At 58.8% G+C, this 23,159-nt stretch overlaps 1 protein-coding gene and 1 long non-coding RNA gene across 2 annotated transcripts; both read right to left on the bottom strand.

The window, feature by feature from the left end:
* Positions 1-4,730: 4,730 nt before the first annotated feature.
* Positions 4,731-10,061, bottom strand: MEX3A (mex-3 RNA binding family member A). Its single transcript, XM_026485040.3, has 2 exons — positions 9,530-10,061; positions 4,731-5,941 (listed from the first exon to the last, which is right to left on the bottom strand). Exons 1-2 carry the CDS (start codon positions 9,981-9,983, stop codon positions 4,836-4,838), a joined length of 1,560 nt encoding a protein of 519 aa, XP_026340825.2. The 5' UTR covers positions 9,984-10,061; the 3' UTR covers positions 4,731-4,835.
* A 5,005-nt stretch (positions 10,062-15,066) lies between these two features.
* On the bottom strand, positions 15,067-17,853 carry LOC130544219 (uncharacterized). The gene is made up of 3 exons (XR_008960336.1): positions 17,623-17,853; positions 16,140-16,265; positions 15,067-15,372 (listed from the first exon to the last, which is right to left on the bottom strand). It is a non-coding gene; the product is annotated as an uncharacterized LOC130544219 (long non-coding RNA).
* Between the last annotated feature and the right edge of the window lie 5,306 nt (positions 17,854-23,159).

The following is a 23,159-nucleotide window of genomic DNA, read 5'->3' as shown; positions in this document are numbered from 1 at the left end:
GGGATGAGTGGGGAATGTCTCCCTGGAGCTGGCTGTGCAGGCAGGGTCTCCCACACCCCACCTGGCCCTGGCCATCCCCTGCTTTGCAGGACAGGCTGCACCCCCACCCCCCACCCCAGGAAGACAAGGTGGTATATGGGGAGAAAAGGGAGGGAACCGAAGGCCTGGAGACTCCAGTAGGGAGCTGTGGAGAGTAGGTGGGAGCCAGCCATTTCCTGCAAGGGGGCAGGGCCCCCAGAGTCACACTGGAGAAGACCCCCAGTTGCAATTCCCATGATGGTCCCCTCACTCGCCCCACCGTGGGTCGGGCTCACACGCAGAGACAGAGGCCAGAGCCTTAATTAATAATACTTTTAATAAAATTAAGTTCTTAATAGCACATTTAATACATTAACCCTCCCCCTTCTTGGTTCCTCTGCCTTTTGTGCAACATCACTTTGACTTGATTATTCGTGGGTCCGTTTTGTTTCCCGCCTTTATTTTACTTTTGAAGTATTTTTCCTTGGTGGATTTGTACGTGTCTTCACTAGATGCCTCAAATTAAGTCTGACCACAATCCTACTCTACTTTCTACAGTGGAGAGACCATCCCCCTGCCCCAGGGCTGTCTCCCCTCCCACCCTACCCCACCCGCACCCTCCAGCGGGGAAGGGGAAGCCCTCCCCACCCCAGACTCTACCTTCCCAAACTAGCGGGGTTTCTAGGACAAAAAGAGCAGGGGAGAATGTCCCTAGGTGGGGTGAGAAGAGTAAATCGGGGAGAGGGAGATGTGTTTGGGGCCCAGGGCCAGGGAGGGGCTCGACAGGTCTCACGTGCGCGAGCAGGCTCCTCCCAGCCCCCCTGGGACAGGAGGGAGGGCCCGCCCTGAGCTAGGCCGGTGGAAGGCAAGTGCTAAAAAAACAGTTGATTTCTCACATGCAAAAGCCACGCTCCCCAGTTTTCTGTGGGGAGGGTGAGGTGCCCCCAGGCCAGGGCACCCTGGGGGGCCCCTCCCTGAACACTCACAGCTGGAGGTGAACTGGAGCACAGGGTGAGGGACAGCATCCCCCAAAGTCTCTGCTGCCTGCCCCCTGCCTTCGTACCCCTGGGGGCCCATTCTCCCAGGCCTTCAAGGACAGTATCTGCACTGTACCCCGGTGGGTGGGAAGTCCTCCTTGGAGTCTAACTTCCATGAGACAATAAAGCTGGCCTGGAGAGCACAGCACAGCTGTAAAGAGCCCTTACTGAGATCGGTAATCCCACCACTGCCAAGGAGGCCGAAAGCTAAGTGGGATATTGGGTGGGAACAAGGACGGAGGAGTGACCCCCTGTCTTCGTGAAGCTCTGAGAAGGTGGGAAGTATGTGCATGTCTGTTTCTAGAATAACCTACCAGGCTCTTGAATCAATCCCTCGTGGGGTGGATTGAGGTTACACTTCAACAAGGACTTCCTCTGGCCTGGGAGAAGCAGGAGACCCAGGAGGGTCTGAGCAGAGCGGTCTCCAGCCCCCCTGAGAGCCCCAAGAGGACACAGCACTTTGGAGTAAGGACTGCTCTGCAGAGACCTGCGGACAGACAGGGTGGCAGGCCCCCGGTGCCAGGGCAGGGGGGAGCCTGCAGGCAGACATGCTCACCTCCGCGGCGCAGCTTGGCTCCCATGCATTTGAAATGATCAATGTCCATCTTTCAAAGACCCTGGGGACGGAGCCCCTCATCTGTTTGTCCTACAATTTAAAAATCCAAGGATTCTCAGAATCAACCCCAGCAGACTGGAAGCTCCGACCTCCACTAGCACCAGCTTCCACCCCGGTCTCTGGAGATGGGAGGTTCCTCACACGCAGGCTGGACTCGACCGCTTCCCTCCTCTACTTTCCTCTTCGTTACAACTTTTATACATTCTACTGGACCCAGGGGCCCTCGATGCTACTAAACTTTAAGCTATCTGAATATCGTCTACTAAGTAACTAGTAATTCTTTCTTTTCTCTAGGATTATATGAAATAAATTTGAATTATTATTATTAATAATTATTATTTTGTAGTATTCTTTTCTTTTAAACCCCTCGGTTTCTTTCTTTTTCTTCTCTCTCTCTCTCTCTCTCATTTTTGGTTAAACAAAACAAAACAAAACAAAACTATTTCTCTTAAATCTCGCGCCTCTCTGAGGGTTCCCGCAGGCCTGCTAGGCCTCAGCTCTGGACTTCCCCTCCCCACTCGCCCCTGGGACAGGGCAGGGGAAGGGGGGGCAGCCCAGGATCCTCAGTCCAAGCGTCTTCCTTTCTTGTTAATCCCTTTCTTTGTTTGGCTCTGCGGTTCCCCCGAGGGGGAGGGGAGCGGGGAGGGGGCCCATGGAGTGAAATCCAATCTACTAGCGGGGCCCCGGAGGGACCAGGTTCCCCCAGCCCCCCCATCTCCACCACACATCCCAGGATGCTCCCCATGAAAAGCAAATGACATTCCTCCCCAAAAAAAAGTGGGGGAAAAAAGGAACGTAAACCCGAACATATATTAAAAACACTTTTTTTAAGATTTAACTCTGAATACAAATGTATTTTTTTTCTTCTTCTCTCCCTACATATATTCTAAACCTTCTAAAGTTTTTTTATTTTTTTTAAGGATCACTTTATCATAAAATAAAATATCCTTTTCATATAATAAATTACCTAATAAAAAGTCTTTTTTTCATATTAGCCCAGGTTCTTTGCTACATTTATACGGTAATAAACGCCTTTATTAAAATAGAATATTAAATTATAAAGAACTGCTTTTTTTTTTTTTTTTTTGCTATTTTTGTTTTGTCTCCTCTGTGTTGTTCGCCTATCTCGCTCCCTCTCACGCTTTCTCTCCTCTGTTTTGTCTCTCACTATGTGTGTTTTGCGTTGGTTTCTAGGTTTGGCTCAATTACCAATGGTGGGACTGAATTTTCTGAGCCCCCTAGCCTAACAGTCTTCTGCCTTTGTGGGTAAGAAGTGGAGAGGGGGAGGGGGATCGACAGACAGACGTCCCTTCTTCCCACCCCCCTCCCCACCCCCCTCGGCGACCAAGGGCGCCCATTTGGTTTGGTTTCTATTGTACAGACATCGCAGGATGGCTCACGTTGGCGGGAAGGAGGGAAGTTGTCACAGGCCACTTTCCCGACTGTGACCTCCTTCCTCTCCCCTCCCTGGCTGGTGGTCTGCAGGGGTAGGCTGAGAAGAGGTGAGTGAATTCACAACAGGAGGAAGGAGAGGAGGAAATCCCCCCTGTACCTTCATCCCTGCACCCCCTCTCCATCAGATAGAATGGGACTCCGGAGCATAAGTGCTCAGAGATCACCTAGAACAGCCCCGCCCCACTATATACAAGCATCTCCCGGGACCCTCAGGGACTCCCATCCCCCACCCGCTCCTGGCCCGGCCAGCGGAACCAGGAGGGTGGGAGGCTGGTGGTAGCCCCAAGTGAGCCTTAGGGAAGCAGTGGAGGTGGGGGTGCTAGGCCTGTTAGCGATACCGGACCCGGACTTTGCTATGTCCCAGTCCCGCCTGGCCAAGGTCGGAGCTCTCTCCGAAGACCCAGACTCTCTCCTCAACCACAATGGGTGGGACAGGGACTTCATGATTTGATCACTAATAGGGGTTTGGGTCAGGTCCAGAGAGGGGGCACAGGGCGTGGGAACTACGGGGGAGGAACAGCCCCTCTGTCCACCAGCCTCTCCCTCCTTCCTGCCCCTTGAACAGCAGACCCTGCCTCTCCTCCGCCTGCCGCCAGAGGATCCAGCCCAAGAATTGTTCCTTAAACACAGTGCCCAAAGATGGTAGAGGCAGAGGTTTGACCCTTGATGTACCCCAGTATTAGTCCCCTCCTCAAATTTTCACTGAGAATGGGGATACATTCCATCAAGAATTCGAGCTGTTTCTTTGGAGGGGTAGGGAGGGCCTCCAGATGTCAGAAGAGGAATTAAGGGGGGCGTCCATCCAAATGCTCTTCTCCCCCACCTCTCCCCAGAAGGACGGTGAGCCCAAAGCTGGACTAGAAGGGGCAGGAGGGAGGGGGAGAAGGGAAGAAAGAGACAGAGGAGGACAGAGCTGGGAGCAACAGCCATCAAGGGCAAGCAAAGAGGAGAGCTGGTGGAAAGAGCAAAGGGGAGAGGAGAGCCCAAAGGAGGAAAGATGGGGAGGATAGGGTGAGGGGCAGCCGGAGGGGCCGACAGGAGCTCACTCTCCAGACCCCTCCACCCAGCTCTGTGGGGAGATGAGCTCTGAGCCCTTTACAGATTGACATGCTTCCCCCCCAACCCCAGGGACTCTGTGCAGACTTCTGAAACGGCCCCAACTCCCTTAGACCCCTGGAAACCCAGGAGCAGATGCCCAAACAGGATATGGCATATGGCGGTGGGGGGTCTAAAGGGTCATGTGAGGAGGTGAAAGGTCAGGGCCAGAGAGGGCTTGAGGGTTGGAAAGAGCCCCTCTAGATCCAGATGATAATTCTCCCCCTCCCTTTCCCCAATCCCCTCCACAGAGGAAAGGGTAGTGTGACACAGATGGGGAGTGGACAGAGGGGTCAGGATGCCTTATCGGCGGCCTCTGGCAAAACAAAAGTTTCTCGTAGCTGCTTCCAGATTGAAGGGTGTGTTGAGGTATCAGAGTTGTGACTCTAGTAAGTTTCCTGCCTGGCCCCTCCCAACCTTCCCAGGACGGGGTGACCAGAGGTTCTGAAAGTGGCCCACCCCCTAGCCACCGTCGCCTCCCCTCCCCCTCCCCACGGAGCGAGTATCTCTAAGCACCTTGCCCCTCAGATCACTGATTTCCAAAAGGCCCCGGTGGAAAACAGATCCAGGGCGGGCCCCCTGGGGAGGGAGCCAGGAGGCCTGGGGCAGGGGGCTTAGGAGAATATTCGGATGGCTTGCGTGGCTGTGATGTGACAGACGGGACACTCCGGGTCCGTCCTCTCGCAGATGCGTACTGCACACTCCATGCAGAACAGGTTGTGTCCGCAGGGCACGAGGGCGGCAGTCACCTCGCTCTCGAAGCACACCATGCAGTCCCGCCCGCCGCCGGGGCTCCGCAGGCCGCCCCCCAGTTTGGAGAAGCCCTGCAGCGGCTCTCCCGGCGGGCGTCTGGGCAGTCCGGCCAGCTCGGGCCCCGCGGAGGCGGCGGGAGAGCGGTGCGCCCCCGGTGGCGCGGCGCGGGCCTTGGCGGACGACGACGACGACGAGGAGGCGGAGGAGAAGAGCACCGAGGTGGGCGTGGCGTTCTCCTGGCCCGCCCAGAGCGGGGGGCTGGTCTCGGCCACGCCGTAGTACACGTCCTGCTTACCCACGCCATAGCCCGGGAACAGGTAGCCGCCGTAGCCGAAGTCCCCGCCCTGCTCGCCCAGGCGTGGGGCCTCAAAGCCCGAGTCCACGGCGCACTCGCCGATGCACCCCAGGCTGTTCTGGCGGAAGGTGGAGAGCGGCTTGCAGCCGGGCGGGTGCACCCTCCAGGCCTCGGAGTAGCGGCTGTCCAGGCCGGCGTCGGGGCTCCCAGCCAGGAAGTCGTTCTCGTTGTTGTACTCGAGGATCTTGCCCGTGCGCACCGCGATGTGCGTCTCGATCTCCTCGCGCGCGCGCTCCACGTTCCCCGGCGCACCCGTGATCTCGAACACCGGGTCGCGGTCGCGGCTCGGCGTGATGATGTACGTGTTGGTCTGCTGCTGGATGCGCTTGATGGTTGCCCCCTTGGGGCCCACCACCAGCCCCACCACGCGGTAGGGCACCCGCACGCGAATGGTCACCTGGCCGGGCAGGGCAGGAGCCACGCCAAAGGCGGCGCCCGACTTGTTGCGCGAGGCGCGGATCATGGAGAAGTGCTCGGCTGCCGAGATGATTTCCCGTCGGGCTGTGGCCACGTCCTCCCGCCGCCCGGTCACCATGAACACGGGCTCCTCGCCACGCACCGGTGTCTTGATGTACGTGTTGGTCTTGGCCCTCAGAGCCTTAATCTTGCAGCCTGGGATGGGGCAAAGTGGAGAGAGGAAACTCACAGGGCAAGAAGGTCTGCGCTGGGGCCAGTCCGCTCCGATAACTACTCAGACACACGGCCAGCGGGGGCCAACGCGCCCTGCCTCTAACAGTCCGTTCGGCGCCTCTGGATCAAGCACAGATTTCCACGTGTGCCAGCTTTCCCTCCAGGTCCACGGAGGACCCTCCCAACCCAGTCACTCCTTGAAACCAGTAAATAACCGCTGACACTCCCAGACAAGCTGCTAACCTCAAATCGCCTAACTGCTCCCAACCATGCGCCGTTCCCTCACTTTCCCTACTGATTCCCGGCCACCCACAAACTTCCACATCACTTCATCACACACCTCTCCCCCCACCACCAAAGTCTATCACTGACCTCGAGCTTTCCACAGAACCCCAAAGTACTCAGGAACCCCACAATCGTCTCCTGACTTGAGCTCCATTCATTAAAAGTGTCCTCCAGTCTACTCAGGGAACATGGACCCCATTTCCTCTATGATCTGTGTTCCGCCCCCCATGCCTTCCACCCATTAATGTCTCTCAGAGGGCCCCAAATTCATAGCAAGTCTGCAGCAACCAGCCGAGTGTGGGAGACCGGGAAGGGTCTGAGAATCGGAGTTTCGAAGGGAAAGGAGAAGTATGAAGATGCAAAGAATAATGAGTGAGGGCCAGCCCCTGACCCTATGGACACTCCAGCCACCCTGTCCGCTGGGGGCAGGGGAGCTGAGCCCGGCAGGGGAGCTGAGCCCGGCTGGGGACTGAGGAGGTGAGGGGCCTATACTCGTGCTCTGAAGCAGGAGTGGGTTACAGCTGGGAGACTGCAGGGAGAGGCAGGAAGAGCAAGAGGAAAGCCTAGACAAAGAGAGACAAAGAGGGAGAAGGGGAAGAGAAGAGTCAGGGAGGCTAGCACGGTACGGCATCTCTAAAGGCTGCAGTCCTCCAATGGCCGACTGGGCGAGCCTTCCTCCTCCTCTCCCAAGTTCCTGCTCCCTGCCCCTAGCTTCACACACAGCCAGGCTCACGCATCGTCTCGAGGCACACATGCCACACGTGTGTGAGTTTGCACACACACGGACCTAGGAGCTGTGATGCACTGTGCGCCTTTATCTAAACAATACTTGCGCACACCCAGGGTGCTCACATTCACACGCATGCACACACACACACACACACACACACGTGCGCGGACGCACCCCCCCTCCCCGCCCCCGCCACGGATGGCCTGTGTTCGACCTTTTCATCTACCCCACTCTCCCACCGTCATCATCCCCGGCTCTCAAAGGGCACATTCCTCTGCACAGCCACAACTTTTGCCCCCAGGCACATGTACACATGGTCACACCCCTCTCCAGGTACACACTCACTGTCCCCTTTCTCATCCCCCCACCCCATGACCTCTTCCTCCCAAAACCAATGCCAGCAGTCCTAGCTTTCTGACTCTGCCCCAGCCCTCCAGCCACAGGCCTGAGGTGAGCTCATTGGCTTCCTCTCCAGCCCCACCAGATAGGCAGGTGGGGGAATGGAGTGGGTTGGGGCAGTGCTCCTCACCTTCAAGGGACCTCAGGAAGGAGAATTTGCTCCTCCCTTTTTGTCTTCAGACCTCTTGGCAGTTGAGAAGTCCTACCTGTTGTCAAGCCCACATCCTTGCTGCTTTAACGTCAGTGAATGTTTGTCCTATGTGTGAGGCCGAGGGGTGAGGAACTGTGATTCCCTCTCCTACAACTCTCTGCTCCCATGGCCTCTGATAGGCACCTGGGTGCTGGCTCAAGTTCTGGGTCCATCAACTTAAGTGAGAGCTGGGTATCTTTGGGGGTTGGGGTGAGGCAGACAGGCCGCGGCAGGAGAGGAAGAAGAAAAGCTAAGGGCCCGGAGGTGCAGAATGGGTGGAGCTCATCCTGGGGTTTGGAACCCTGGAGAAGCATCTCTGGAAGGGAAGACCACAGGGCTTCACCTTTCTAGAGGTCAGAGAGAGGCGTGCTGGCGCTGCAGCAGGGAAGGGAGGTTAGACAAGAGGGAGGACTTCCACGTACTTAAGGACCAAGGGGAGGCTTCTCTTCTCTGAATAGGAGAAATGCCCCCACTTGCATGAGAGACAGGCCCATCTGCTGAGAGGCAGAAGAATGACTCCATGAAATCCTGGGGCCTCCCAAGACCACCCCCACACTCAAGAAAAGATATCAGTGTCCCCACCCAATTCCAGGGCTCTCGGTCCCTAGTGTCTGGCAACAAGAGGAAACCCAACTTTTTGAACCAGAAATCTCAAGAGATGGAGCGCCCCAGGGGGATGAGGAGTGTTTAGGGGAGTGGCATCTCCCCTCCTCCATTCTGGATCTCAAGGCAAAATGCCCCCAACCCCCAAGCGCTTCGGGTAGATGAGGTGGGGTGTGCAGTAGCCCCCCCCCCCCCCCCCCGGGGCTCGCCTCCCCTCTTCCCCCGCCAGCAGCCGGCCTCCTCCCTCACTCCCAGCCGGAATGCCGCTCCTCCATTGTTCCCCACTGTGGGACAGCTCCTCCCCCGCTCCTCCCCCACCCCAGACCTCCCCAGCCCAGCCCCCTTGCAATTTCCAAATCCCGCCCCCCCCACTCCCCTTTGGGAAACCGGGAGAGGGAAGGGTCCCCAAGATCCCGTCTGCTCAATCTGGACCCTCACCAACACTCCCACCCCCACCCGCCCAGGGATGCTGGAGCGGAGGAGGGTGTGGTATCAGACACACTACACTGGATTAATTCTACACCCCCCACCCCAACAACACACCCAGACACACGCCCTCCAACCAAACCTCCACGTGAAGGTTTCTCACCCCCCAGCATGCCCCCTCCTGCCCTGTCCTACTCTCACACTACCAGAGACCCCTCTCCAGGCCTCTGGCCCCTGGCCGTGGCCAGCCCAGAACAAAAGCCTGAGAGGGAGGAGGACAGGTCCACGCCAGGACGTGGCACTTCGTTGGAGGCACCCTTTCCAAAACCCCACAGATCGTTCAACTTTGGTGTGTGGGTGACCACAGGACTCCCTCCTCCCAGCAGGCCCCCTCCCCACCTCTCCCCTGGGCTGGGACCCTCCCATGAGCCACACCCCCTTCCATTCCAGCACTCAGCCCAACAAAGAGACAGATACTCAGTCTGGCTTCCCGGGCCAGGTCTCCCCCAAAGTCTGCAACTCCAGCTGTAGGGGGTCCCAGGGGTGCCCCCTCCCCAACCCACTAGCAGATACCAGAGCAGGGGCTTCTGAGTAACTCTTTGCACGTTCCGCCAGTTTTTCTGGCTAGGAGTGGACATCACCTCCGGACAGCCTCCCAGGATTGGGAGACCGATCCCCTCCCTTTTCCCTCTCTCTATGAGAGCATATTTCTTTGTCTAAAAGCAGAGCCCTCGGGAAGGAAATTATCTGAAGAACAGTCCCGACTGGGGGTAGTAGGGAACTTTGTGGCACTTGGAAATCGGGGTAGGGGGCGGGTCCCCCTTTGTGGGGAAGGGACAGAGCCAGAGGCGGGCAAGGAGAGAGGAAATGAACTTTCCGTGCTGGGATGGGGTGCCCCCCACTCCAGTCCCTCTCCGCGGTCCCGGCGCCCGCTTACCTTGCCTGCCCACGATCTCGGCCACGTGCTCGGAGGTGGGCACGGGGACACACTCGGTGGTGTTGCTGCTGCCCTTCAGGCGCAGCTCGGCTTCTTTGTAGAGAGCGCAGAGCTTGGCGTCGCTGGCCCCTTTGGGGGCGGTGGGGGGCTGGGGCGTCTGCGCCGCGGGGGCCGCCGGCGGGGCGGCCGGGGGCGCCGCGGGCGGCGGCGGCGGGGCCGGCTGCGGGGGGGCGGCCGGCTGCGCGGGGGCGCCGCCCCCCCCACCTCCCCCGTCCTCGCCCGCCGTGGGGGCGGGGGGCTCCCCCAAACCCAGGAGGCAGAGTTGATCGAGAGCCAGCTGAAGGGCGCGCTCGTCTTCCAGCAGCCCTCGGTCCTTAGCGCTTCCCCCGAAACATCCTAGTTCTCCAAAGCCCCCATTTCTTTCCATTATTCCAGATACCACTAGACTAGGCATGGCGAAACAAAAGCTGGGGGAGAGAGGGAGAGAGGTGGTGGAAGGGAAAAGAGGAGAGAGGAGGGGAGGGGAGAGGAGGGGGGCGTGTGGGGAGGGGGGAACAAAGAACTGGGGAGGGGGGAAGAAAGCGAGATAGAAAGATAGGCCCTCCCCCTAAGCCCCCCTCCCCAAACACCCTGTAACCCGACTCCCCTCGCCCCAGCCCCCGGGGTGGGGGTGGGGGGAAAGAGAAGCAAAACCGAGGAAGCAGCTCTCCTTTCCTCTCCGGGGGTGACGGGGGGCGGGGGGCTGCGGGATCTCTGCCCCCACCCCTCCCGCCTCGGACCCGGGCGGCTCTAGACCCCGCCGTCCAGACGCCCCCCTCAGGCTCCCGCACCGAGCCCCGGTCCGGGAGCGGCGCCCAGTGGCCCCCAGTCGAGCCCAGCCCCTTCCAGCGCTCAAACTCTTTTGTTTTAAATGAACTGGATGGAGCAGCATGGAACTGCGGGGGGGCGCGGGGGCGCCCGGGGCATGCCGGGAGTTGTAGTTTCCCGCCCTCGGGGGCGCGAGCTTGGGCTCCTAGCCCCGCGGAGGATGGGGACGTGCCTTCGGTCTCTAGCCCCGCTCGGAGGCAAAGCGGGGGCGGGGTGGAAGGCGAGGTCCCTAATTTCTCCGAGGGGCGGGCGCGGGGAACGGAAACGGAGCGGGTTGGAAAAGGCTAATGGAGCGCCCCCTCCCCAGACGGGCTCCCCCCAACCCCCCACCCCCGTCCAGGCTGGCCCCGGGTCCCCTCCTTTCTTATGGTAATGAGGGGGCGAGGGGGCGGGAGCGGCCCGGTCGGGTCGCCGCGGCCCCCTCCCGGGCCTCGCCCCCTCCCCGCGCGCTGCCTCCCCGCCCCTCCCTCCCCGGAGTCGTCCCGGCTGCGGGCCGCGGGGACAGCCTCTCCGCAGAGCAGACAAAGCCCGCAGCGCGATGCGGGCGCCGCCGGGCCGTGCGCGCGGTGGAGGCCAGGATGGGCTGCGGGGCTGCAGGGCGGGACCCCCTGGCAAAAGACGGGGTCCGCTCCCCACCGAGCGGCAGGCCGCCCCCCATGCCCTCCCGCCCCCCCAGTCTCGGAGATCTGAGCGGCACGACTGGGAGGTGAGTTAGTTCTCGTCCTTCCGAGCGGCAGACGGGAGCTGGCGGGCAGTGGAGGATGGGCGGGTGGAGGGAGAGGGGGGAAGCGGAGGGCAGAGAGCGGGGAGGCAGGGGGAGTCTTAAAGGCAAGATGTGACTTGACAGTTTCGGGGGAAAGCCCGGAGTTCAGGCCGCGACAGAAGGACGGAGGAGAGACGGGGTCGACTCGGGGCCCAAACTTCCTTCGGCCCGGCCCGGCAGACGGCTGGGCGGGGGGGTGGATCTGTTCTCTGGCCTCCACCATCGTTCCACTTGGCCTCACCCACCTCTCCCCCACTGAAAACCCGTTAATGCAGCTCCTTTGACTCTGGACATTTAGTGAAAGTAAAAATAAGTTTCTAAGGCGTGAATTGGACAGTTGGGTACTTGTAGAGGGAGTTCTGGGAAGTCGGAGTGTAATGCAGCCTCTTATCCTCCTCTTCCCCCGATCTCCAGCATTTCTTTTGTCACCCTTTTTATGCCTGGGCCTTTCCCAAGACGGGAGGGGATGGCACCGCAGCTCGAGGCCTCGAGGTTGGGCTTTAAGAAGAACTTCCCAAAATAATTGTATAAGAATGGGTGGGTGAGCTGCGTGGTAGGGTGGCCTTTTCTGGAGTGCCTTGGAAACCAAACATCTGAACTGGTTTGTGAGGTAAAGTCCTGCCTGGAGGCAGGGAGCAGAGGAGGTGGCCTCACAGAGCCCGCACTGTGAGGCCATGAGGGCTGAGCTGTGAAGCCCAGCTCACCAAGTTGATTCTTGGAAAGAGTGGATTTGAACACCAGCGGGAGGGTGGGGGCTGGCGTGGAGGATCTCCGGAGGGGCTGGCACCCTGCGGGGCTCATGCTCTTGCGCAGTAGATCTAGGGAGGGGAGCCCAGGCGAGGAGCCCCTGGGGGGCCCCAGAGTTGGGCAGGGGTGCCCCCCTGGATTGGGGAGTTCACATAACATTAACAACAAGCTTTATGGCTTGAGTGGGAGAGGAGGTGAGAGGTGGGTTCTTGTCCCCCATCCCTCTACCCCAGGAACACGGACTGGGGGACCTGTGACATTGGGGGCTCTCGAGGGAGAGGCTCCTACTCTGTGGCACAGGTGACGGTTTTCACCTTAAGAGAAATAGCAAACAGTTGCATAGGACTTATTGTGAGGCTGGCATTTTTGTCACCAGCTGATCTGAGCCTTCCTGTCCCCACCGAAATGAGATTCCCCCTTGACACCCACCCCTGAATTTGCCCTGCTTCCCCTTTCCTCTTCACTAAGCTAATTAAAGCGGGAGGTTAATGACCAGAGAAGCCTTGGGGATTTGGCCAGGGTGGAAAACAAAGGACAGAAACAAGTGTGTGTGAATGGGGAGGGGGACAGCTGCTGAACGGGAAGGGGCAGATGAAGGAGTGGGGTGGGGGAGGCCGAGGTCCCTGCTGGACCCACCTCACAGATCCAACAAAGACAAATCAGCCCCCTGGGCGTGTTCATGCACCATGTGTCCATCCTTGGGGTCCCACTGATTCTCCAGACAAATACCCAAGGTGGGAGACGCAAACGTGAGGGTGTGCACCTGGAGGGCTGGCTGTGGGTGTGCGAGTGCACTTGGGGTCTGTGGCATGGGTGTGCGTGCTGGAGCGTGTGCCTGCAGAGTGTGTGGGGTATGTCCACGGCGGGGAGGGGACTGCCAGATTGCCCAGGTGGCACAGGAGCCCAGGGACCCCAGGGGTGGGCACCTTAGGAGCCAGGTTCCATGGGGCGGGGTTTCCATGAGTCCTTCCCTGGCTCCCCCCGGAGGCGGATGGCCGCCTTTGTTCAGGGGACTCTCCTCTTCTGCTGACACTTGTGCTGGCCAAGCTAGGTTTCTGCCCAAGGGCCCTCCTCTTCCTCCTTCCATCTGCCGGCCTGATCCAGAATTAAGGCCGAGGGGCTTACTTAAACAGTTTTGCTTGGAAAGAGATGGCTATGCCCCACCCATCACTGTCTGCCTTATGTCCAGAAAGGTGTGTGGGTGGCATATATCTCCACTCCAGGATCTTGGAGGATAGGACAGTCTTTCCTCTTCATCATCACCCCCCTCGCCCGGCCCCCTAGTGCCGGGCACACAGCCCTGCCCAGAGCTGAAGCTCAGTAAGGTCCTGTTGACTTAACTGCATGTTCGAAGCGTCATGGTGTCTGAGGCAGAACCAGGCCTCTGGGAGCACACATGCTGCTTGCTGGTTCTGCCCCCTGGGCAGTCACTGCCTGCTGAGCCTCGACTTCCTCGTCTCTTAAATGGGGAAGTAAGTCCCCAGCACAGTGCCTGTCTCCTCTTGCGTGTTCGGTCAGTGCGCGTGCTCTGGCCCTGGTTGCTCTCTCCTTGCAGGACTTCAGCTAGATTGTGGTCCTCGATAATTCATTGTCATTCATTTATTCTCTCAGCTAATGAGGGTGTGCCAGGCACCTGAGGAGACCTGGACCCACCGTGGGTCACTTGAAGCCAGTTCTAGATCTGGCCTTGCAGGAAAAAGATGGTCCCAAACAATCAGCACAGAATTCCTAAAATAATTCCTGTTGAGTACTGGAACGCAGGCAAACTCTGTCTCTCTGGCGTGCGAGTGCACACGCGGGCCGGCTCCTAGCCTCAGGCCCGAGGAACAAAGGACCCGTGGAGTTGTTGTGTTGGCTGTATGTGCAGCGCGTGTCTATGCACAACAGTATCTGTGTGCACGTGTGCGTGTCTGCGTGTCCACACGGGCACGAACACAGAGCCCAGGGTTCATGTGGACCCTGCAGGACAGGAACAGGGTGGGTGGTCCAGACTGTGCTTGTCTGTGTGTGGACCTGTGTCCCTTCTCTTTTCAGAGCAAACCTCCCAGCACCATGTATGCAAGTACCAAAGGACAGAGCACACATGTACCACCCGCCCCTCCCGGGCCCTATTCTCAGAGCCCCTAGGGAGGGAAGCCACACGGAGCCTGCCCCCAAGGCTGCCCCACAGAGCCGGCGGGCCATAATGGAGGGCATCCTAGCCGTCTCCCCCTCCTCTTCATCTGTCCGAGGCGGGGGGGGGGGGGGCCTCCTCTCCTATGTGTTATAGGGTCTCCCTTTCCTTGTCTCAATACTGCTTCCTAGGGGAAGTCCACCCTGCTATCCAAACACTGTGTTTCCTACCAAGAGTGCAGCCCGTTTGCTCTCTGTTGCTGGAACACATGAATTCACTAATTTAAATCAATGAGAATGCATTAAGAAAAATTCCGTAGGATACACAAAAGAAATCAGATTTGATCTCTGTCCTCAGCAAGACACAGAAACTAGCCTGTGTGACCCAGAGAATATGACCAAATAGGATTCGGCGTGAGGGCAAAACGGTCTTTGGGATTTTGAGGGCTACAGAGGTGGGGGAGTAAGGAGCCCCTGCAGGTCCTCCCGCTGTTGTGGACCAGTCTCCAAGGGCTCTGAAGCCCGGCCTGAGGTTTGGACCTGGACAGATGCCTCCGCCCTTCCCCTGGGCCCACTCCAGCACCCCCCTCACAGGGTCCCCTGCACTCTCTGATTTCCCTAGGGAGAGCAGCTCAGAGGGGCTGGGGTGGAGCCAGGGTCCCCCAGGACAGCTGGCTGACAGGGCCCCTGTGGGACTCAGGGCTGGACCCCGGCGTCCAGGAGGCGAGTGATACCGGAGCTGTGACAGTTGGTCCCCAGATTCCTCACTCAGTGGCGCCAGCTCTGGTTTCGGGCTGGGGAGAGGGCGGGGGAGGGGCACCTGGTGCCAGCCTGGGCTGGGTGCTCTCTCGGGGCAGGGAGGCAGAGGCCGTAAACATGCCCTTGCTGGGTTATAGAGGAGGGACTTTCCAGCCCCTCTCCATGCCAGGCACCAAGCTAGATACCAACAGGGGGTACTGATGCGTAAGACACAGCCTGGCGCGGGTGAATTAACGGATCTTAACCACGTGCTGGTTGCAGAGAATGTCATCGGCGGAATAGAAGTTGAGTGAATGAATGAATCAATCAATCAATCAATGAGTATTTGAACACGTTCGTCAATTATCTAATGGCCTCCTTTTACAGAGAAGGAGAACCCAGGTCCTGTGACTGTCTTATGCCTTCTGTTCCATCATGCGGTCTTTTTTAGGAAAGGGAAGAGGAAGTCAGAGAGAGGGATGGGAAGGGACTTGCCATTTCCCGAGTGCCTGTTGACTGCCAGGCTCTCTTCTTGGCCTTCACAGACTTGATCTCATTTCATCCTCTTCACAACTCCGTGAGGCTGGAAATGCCACCTCTGCCTCACATTAGGGAACTACGGTTCAGAGAGATTAAGTAACTAGCTCAGATCACACAGCTGATAAGTGGACCCTCCGGTGTTGGGAGCTAGATCTACCTGACTGCAGGCTTAAGACCACAGAGGGACAACAGTGACACCCAGTGAGTGCCTGGAGGCAGGGAGTGGTCATCGAAGCTGGAGCACTTTGGTGAGGCTTCCCGGAGGAAGTGGACTGGAGTCCCTAAAGGATGAGTGAGGTTACCGCAAAGGGAGAGGACTGGAGGGACGACTGGAGATTGGTGCCAGAGGTGCCCAGGGAGGCCTGCTGGTGGGGCAGGTGGAGCTTGCCTGGATCCCAGAGCAGGGCGCAGGTGGAGGACCAGCGTCTTTGAACCTTGACCACGCGGTGGCGCTGCAGGCCGACTGCTGGCAGCAGCTCCAGTCTGGACTGGACACTAGGGCCCAGATGTTTCTTCCCTGCCTGCCGGGGCTCCATGCCCAGCCCTGCCTCCTCAGGTGTCACCTGGGGCTTCCACCTTGCCCTTTGAGGGCGGGGCACCCACACACGGAGACCAGTCTGTTTCAGACTCAAGGTGAAAACCCAGGTGGCTGAGGCTGGGCACGCCCACAGCCACACCAGCTGCCTGGGTCATCCTGAGCCCCCTCCAGCTGCTTAAAACTGGCTTCATGTCCTACTGCCCTCCTGAGTCCCTGGGACACACTGTTTGAGGGACGGGCTAAGGAAACCAACATTTGATCCCAGCTGACCTGGGTCTGAAGGGGCGTACGACAGTAATACGTACCCAAGAAGTTAATTGTTTTTATCCAGTTAATAGATGCTGGACACTTGCTGTGTCAGGCACTGTTGTAGGCACTGGAGACACAGCACTGAACAAGGCAGGTGACGGCACTCCCGTGGAGCCCATGTTCTGTAGGGGAGGGGACACCGACAATAGACAAGGTCATCGTGTAATTCCTGGTAGCGGTGGTCGCTATGAAGACAAATACAGCAGGATATTGGGTCGAAGGCTGTGAGGTGGGTACTTACTCCCGGTGCTCCCGCCCCCTCCATCCCCATCCCCTCCCTCTGTCCCATGTCCTCCAGGCCTTTCTCCAGCAGCCCCCGCGGGGGAACGGGAGCCCTGGGCTGGGAGGACTGGGTCTGCCAGTCCGGACCTGCTCCTGCCCCAGCTCCCTGCTTCCGAATCCGAGTCGGCCAGGATTCCGGCCTTCCCCTACCTTGCTCCCGTCCAGCCCATCAGCCAGACCTCCCTGCTACATCTCTGGACACTTCCCAAACCCATCGGCTTCCCACCCCTGCTGCTACCCGCTGAGGAAGCTGGCACCATCTCCAACCTGCAGCCCCCTCCACTCCTACCTTGTCCCCCCCAGCTCCATTCCGCATCGTGGCCAGAGAGGTCATTTTAAAAATGAACTGGATCCTGAAACTGCCCTTCTTAAAACCCTGCATTAGCTCCCCACTGCCATGAGATTCAACACCAAACTCCTCAGTGTGGTTTAGAAGGCGCTTCCGTTCTGGCCCTGCCCACCTGTCCACCTGGCTCTGTGCTCCCTCCCCTTCTCCACTCCAGCCTTCCTTCAGGGCTTCAAGCGCACCCAGCTGTGGCTCCCTGACCCTTTACCTGCCTAATGCTTGTTCATCGCGCAGGACTCAACCTCAACGTCAGTTTCCCTGGGAAATCTGCCGTATCGTTCACTACCCTGTATTATAGCCGTCTGTTTACGCGTCTGTCTCCCCTGTCCACTGGGTGCTCCTTGAGCAGAGGGACTGGATGTAGCCCACTCCTGTTCCCCAGCTGCAGGCCCAGCGCCTGGCACACACGACGCGCTCGGTGCGTGTCTGCTGTTTGGAAGCTGGACATGCTCACTCACACTCCCCCAGCCCGCCAACCCCACCAAATATTCAACTTGACCCTCTGCTTTTCCATCTCACCTCTCCCCCTTCTCAACCAGCTCCATCCCTCTCCTCCCCTCACCGGGGCCCTCACGGTCCTCCCTCGTCTGGTCTCCAAGGGGGTGCTGTCTGGCATGGACTCTCACCCAATCCTCCTCTCTGGTACCTAGTCTGGGGCTCAGGCACAGCAGGAACTCAATAACGCACTGACTCACGCTGTGACCTCTGACCGCTGGCCCCGCTGCTGTTCTCTGTGCCTGGAGCCCTCTCTCCCCAACTTGTCCTTCAGAGCTGAGCTCGGGGCCCGTGTCCTCTAGGACGTCTTCCTGACCACGCAGACCACCCTGTCTGCTGTGGTGCCCAGTACTTACCCCTCCGTTAGCACTTAGCACGGCGCTCAGGCAAAGCCCGCTTCTGTGTTCTGGAAGCCGCAGAGACTGAACCCCCAGGCCGGGACATGTCTCTCCAAAGCCTCGTGCAGGGGAGGCACATGGTAAAGGTTTGTTGAGTGAATGACTGAGTGAGTAAAAGGAAGAAATTACTTTATGATACTGAACAAGTCAGCCTCTGTCTTTGGGCCTCAGTTTCTTTTTCTGTAAAGTGGAGGCAGGAGAGCGTAGAACAGCGATGTGCTTGTTTATATTTATCAGAGCCCGGGTTTGTGGCAACTGCCAGTTCCCAAGGTGTGACTTCCCTCGCCGCTGCTGATTTCAGTGTGGACGGTGGGCTAGCAGGGGCGAGCGACAGGAGGCACACTGGCTTGGCCCCGATGTCTCCACAGCATGCTCTAGTTCCACTGTCCCCGCACAGGGGCCCCTGTCAGGAGCCCAGGGGCACTCGGGCTGCTCCACACTGTCCTTGCATCCCCAGCACCCCCAGTCACCTCTTGTGTCCAGCCCCAAGGTGCGGACAAGGACACCCAGGCTGCCTGGGGCCCTTCTTGCCATTCACTGGGGGCACTTCCATGCTCTCCCCGCAGCCCTCGCACACCCCTCCAGGCCAGGCCCCAACAGCAGACTACTCTGCTCTCCCCGGGCTTCTGGACTGACCCCGGCACTGTGTCCAGTCTGTTTTTCTCTTGCGTGACCTCTGACCTCTGACCCTGCCGGCCCCGCCCTTCTTCTCCAAACTGTTTAGTCCCTGGCTGCTCCTTTTCCGGCTCCCCTCCAGCGTCACAGGCCAGCTGCTCCAGTGCCGGCAGCCCCCTCCTCTGTCGCACACTTCTGCCCAGTTGTTCCAGAGGAAGCCGGCGGTCCTCCGGCCTGGGCAGCAGGCGGTGCAGCCGCCGGCCACCTGCGGGCCCTCTGCAAATTCCTTCTCTCTCTGAACCTGCTTCCCCATCTATAAAATAAGATAATAGCCACAATTACCCTTTGGGATTGTTGTGTGATCAGTGGGAAGAGGCGTGTAAACTCACAGGACTCCGAGCCCAGCAAGTGCTTAATAAATACTCGGACTCACCTTCGTCATCCCTTCCTCCGGGAGGCCTGCTCCGGAGCGGCAGGCTGGCTGGGGTGCTGGTTCTCTGCCCCCTGGCATCCTGAGCTGCCCCCCAAGCTTCCCCGCAATGTCACAGCTGGTTCTGCGAGGGCCCCAGCCTTCTGGGGCACAGGTGCAGAATACAGGGGAAGGAGCGGAGGAAGGAGGGGGGACTAGCCCCCCCAACTCCCGTGGGCAGGGACCCGCCCACCAGTCGCAAGGCCAGCAGGTGGCGCCCGCGCCCGCGGGGCTCGGCCCCTGGCCACCTCCCTGCCCCGGCAGAAGTCCCCGCGGGGCCGGCTGGGCCGGCGGGGCGGGTCCTCAGGCCGCCTGGCAGGGACAGACGTTTCCGTAGGAGTGCCCAGCCTAACTTGGCGGGAAGGGAGTGCGGGCTGGGGGAAGGGGCCTGGCTGAGGGGCTCGGGGCACAGATCCTGTGGCGGCCGTGAAAGGGGAGGCCATTCAATCAGTGAGTCAGAAGCTGAGATGGGGGGTGGGGAACACTGTGGTGAAATCAATCAGTGAGAGGACGGGGAGGCCCGGTTTCCATGGCAACGGTAGTGTTTGTGGCAAGCCCGGGACTCCTGGGTCCCCAGGCCTGTGAGCAGTGATTCACCACAGGAAGGGGAAAGTTTCGGAAGGACTGGGTGCTGCGGCGGCCCGGATGCCCTGTGGTTCCTTCTCAGGGCTCAGCACGCGCTCCCCCGAGAGAGTGGAGGCCTAGGCCAGGGCTCTGCTAGACACCCAGTGGGGAGCTGAGCCCCCGACAAGGGGCGGGCCCCCTGCTCCTCATTGCAGTTGCACAAGGTCCTCTGGGATTACTGTTACTCCAGTTTATAGAAAAGGAAACAGTCACCCTGGCCGGGGAAACATGGCAGGACATGAGTACCGGAGCCAGGATTGGAACCCAGATTAGTCTGACTCCAATCGTGCTTGTGAAGACCCAGAAAGCAGAAAAAGAAGAACAGGGGCGAGGAAGTTAGGGTGTGGCTAAGACCCAGGATGAGATGGGAAGGGGCCCTCCATCTCGCTCGGCCCCCCTGCCTGCCCTGCCCCGTGTGAGCCCCGCACAGACAGGGAGGGAGGCTGGCATGGTGCTTGGCCTGATGTGGGCCAGAGACTGGGCTTCAGCCTCCCTCCCTCTCCTCCAAGCCCAAGAAAGCAGTCCCCAAGTCTGGTCCAGCCAGCATCCCCCATCACATTCCCTGTCCCCTGGTCCTGGGGGCAAGAGAGAGAGAGTGTGTATGTGGGGGGGGAGGGCATCATATCTGCCCTGGGAGTTCCCGTCTCTCTGCTGCTGGCAGGACTGTTTCATTCTCAATAAGCCATGGGGCCCCCACAATTTCAGTATGAAAGGGGTATCCCCTCCAACCCCCCAGGCCCTTGGTGATGGCATGCAAGAGGGAAGCCCAGCCCTTCCCCATCTCTTCCCCTGCAGCGGAAGGGACAGAGGCGGGAAGGGCCTTGGGACTCTTCCAATCCAGTCCTCCTCTCGTCTTGCACATAGAAAACCGAAGCCCGTAGAAGGAGAGCAAGTTTTCCAAGGTCACAGAGTGAATTAGTGGAAGAGAAAACTAGACCCTCTAACTCCTGATTCTACATTCTCCGATCCCAGGAAGAATATTCTTGAATTTGGCCCTGGGTTCTCAGGACGGAGTCAGGTGGATGAATGAACAGAGGGAGAGAGATTAGCAGGGATAACTGAGTGTGGTACAGCACGTGGGGAGAATGTGCCCGGCTCGTGCCCCGCCTAGCTACCATGTGACCTCAGGAACGGTGGAGGGGAGATCATCAGAAAGACCGCGTTCGTCAGGGGTGTCAACGTCTGGGGTCAATGTGGAGTGTGTGATCTCGGGCAAATCACTTCCCGTCTCTGAGCCCCAGGGCTAACCTACCGCTGGGGTTGCAGGGAGGATGGACTAAAGGGCAGTCAGGTCCTTATGAATTACAGGGTGCCATGAATGTTCTCGGCTGTCAGGGAAGGCCAGGCGTGTCCTGTGGAACGGGGAGATAGAGCTGCCCTGCAGTGCAGAGGGAGGGACAGGCCAGGTGCTGACCCTTGACCCTCAGGAGAGCAAGGAAGGAGTACGAATGTTTGCTGTGTTCAGTAGGAGCACCCATTCCCCCCCCCCCCGGGGCTGGGGGGGCAGCAGGTTGCTGCAGACCCCGGGGTTGCCCAGAGGCTGTGGGAAGCTGAGGGCTAATTAGCTCTCCCTCCCTAATTGGACTTAATTGCCTCCTTGCGATCAGCAATTAGGAGGCTGCATCACTCCGCACAGGGAGGGTGACACCCCGGTGGGGAGTGGTCAGGACTCCCCTTAGGGAAGGGAGGGAGGCAGGCGGCCCCCTAGGGAAGTTGCCCCATGCCTGGCCCCTTAAGCTCCTGTGAGCCTAGGGCTAGGAGCCTCGAGGCCTCTCATCTAGACTGTGGCTTCTCGGGCCTCAGTTTCCCCACTCTCAGGGGCTGATTTTTCGGCCCAGAGGAGATGTGGGACCTGGGCCCAGACCTCCCCTGGGTCCTCTGCAACTTTGGGGTGGACAGCCAGGGGGTTGGGGTTGGAAGTATGGGCTTGGAAGCCAGCTCCACCACTCACTGGCTATGTGACCTTGGACCCATTGTGCTTTGTTTTCTTTTCTTTTTTTTTTTTAAAGATTTTATTTATTTATTCGATAGAGATAGAGACAGCCAGCGAGAGAGGGAACACAAGCAGGGGGAATGGGAGAGGAAGAAGCAGGCTCATAGTGGAGGAGCCTGATGTGGGGCTCGATCCCATAATGCCGGGATCACGCCCTGAGCCGAAGGCAGACGCTTAACCGCTGTGCCACCCAGGCGCCCCTTGTGCTTTGTATTCTTACCTTGAGCATGGAGTTGATGTGGCACCGGGCTGGCTCGTAGAGTATGCAGCTCGGGATCTCGGGGTCATGAGTTCAAGCCCCACTGTGGGTGTAGAGAGTACTTAAAATCTTTTTTTAAAAAATTTTTAAAAAGATTTTATTTATTTGAGAGAACACAAGTTGGGGGGAGGGCGGGGGGAGCGGCAGAGCGAGAGGGAGAAGCAGACTCCCCACTGAGCACGGAGCCCGATGCGGGGCTCGATCTCAGGACCCTGGGATCATGACCTGAGCCGAAGGCAGACGCTTCACTGAGCCACCCAGGCGCCCCCAAAATAGAATTTTTAAAAAATAGAATAAAATCAAATAAAATGGGGCTGATAATAACCATCCCTCCCTCAAAGGGTAACGCTGAGGAGCAGGTGGGCAGCAGACCCGTGCTACTCAGAACAGGGCCTGGGGCTGCGAGCCCTCGGTGTTAGCCGTTATTAGCACATCCCCATTCCGGACCTCAGCTTCTTCATCTGTAAAATGACAGACGGCCGTGGTACTTACTGAAAAATGCCTGGGTCCCACCCTGGACCAAGCACGGAGTCAAAAATCTGGAACCTCGGGCATTGGCAGTTTTAAAAGCCCCCTCTCCTGAGTGACTGTGACTCCCAGTGAGGCTGGAGACCACTGGATGGAAGGTTACCCCCCTCCCAGCCTTGACCCCTGAATACTCTCAGATAAAGCACTCCACCCCCAGCCCCCCTGCCCAGCAGCAACGCAGGACCCAGATGGCTGCGTGGCCCTGGGTCAGCACCTGTGCGCTGCCAGAAGCAGGTCCCTCCCACTCACTTGGACTGAGTCTTCCTCTATAAAGTGAGAATAATGACCCCGCTGTGTTCGCCTCCCAGGGCTGCCTGGAGATAGTGTTTCACTGGAGATAGAGCCTGCTATAAATGTGGGCGATTATATTGTTCCTTCTGCAATAAACGTATTGAGGGCCTAGCGTGTACCCCATCTCCTTTATACACGTGACTACTGAATTATTAGCTCCTGGAGAGATCGGGCTGAGCCATCAGACGAGTCGGGTGCTTGGGCCAACCTCTTTCGTTAGCTCCTGCTTGGAGTTAAATCAGCCAATGAATGGAGAGAACCTGGAGCAGGCCCTGACACTGAGAGGGAGAGCGCTCTACGCTCTACGAACAGGAACCCCTGGGCTGGGTGTGGAGAGCGGCCTGGCCAGCTGGGCAGAGCGCGGGCACGACTCCTTGGGAGGAAGGCATGCGGGGTGTGTGGTGAAGACTGGGTGCGTGGAAAAAGCAGAGAGGCTGAGCACCTGGGGAGTGCCGGTTCATGAGACGCCCCCCGTTCCATGCTCAGGCGCTGTGCCAGGACCCACCCAGCCTCCCCTCTCGGGGTTGCCCTAATGCGGGCGAGACAGAGGCACCCACAGAGAGCGTCCCTGTGTGTGATCAGAGATGCTGGGGGCTTAGCGGGACGCCTAGCCAGCCTCGGTGGCACTTTCTGCTGAGCCTGGGGGTTGAGGAGGAGTTGGTCAGAGGGCAAAGCACTGCCAAGTTCAGGCAGATTAGTCTAGAAGTAACAGAGAG

This window comes from Ursus arctos, unplaced genomic scaffold (genome assembly GCF_023065955.2).
Source record: "Ursus arctos isolate Adak ecotype North America unplaced genomic scaffold, UrsArc2.0 scaffold_2, whole genome shotgun sequence".
Classification (NCBI taxonomy): domain Eukaryota; kingdom Metazoa; phylum Chordata; class Mammalia; order Carnivora; family Ursidae; genus Ursus; species Ursus arctos.
Note: the sequence above shows the minus strand (reverse complement) of the source record. Positions and strands in the feature narration are given on the sequence as shown.

Bases quoted from the DNA above. Each gene is read 5' to 3' on its own strand.
- MEX3A (XM_026485040.3), bottom strand. From the start codon at position 9,983: ATGCCTAGTCTAGTGGTATCTGGAATAATGGAAAGAAATGGGGGCTTT. The intron at 5,942-9,529 runs GTAAGCGGGCGC...GCCCCATCCCAG, and splicing joins CGAGATCGTGGGCAGGCAAG to GCTGCAAGATTAAGGCTCTG.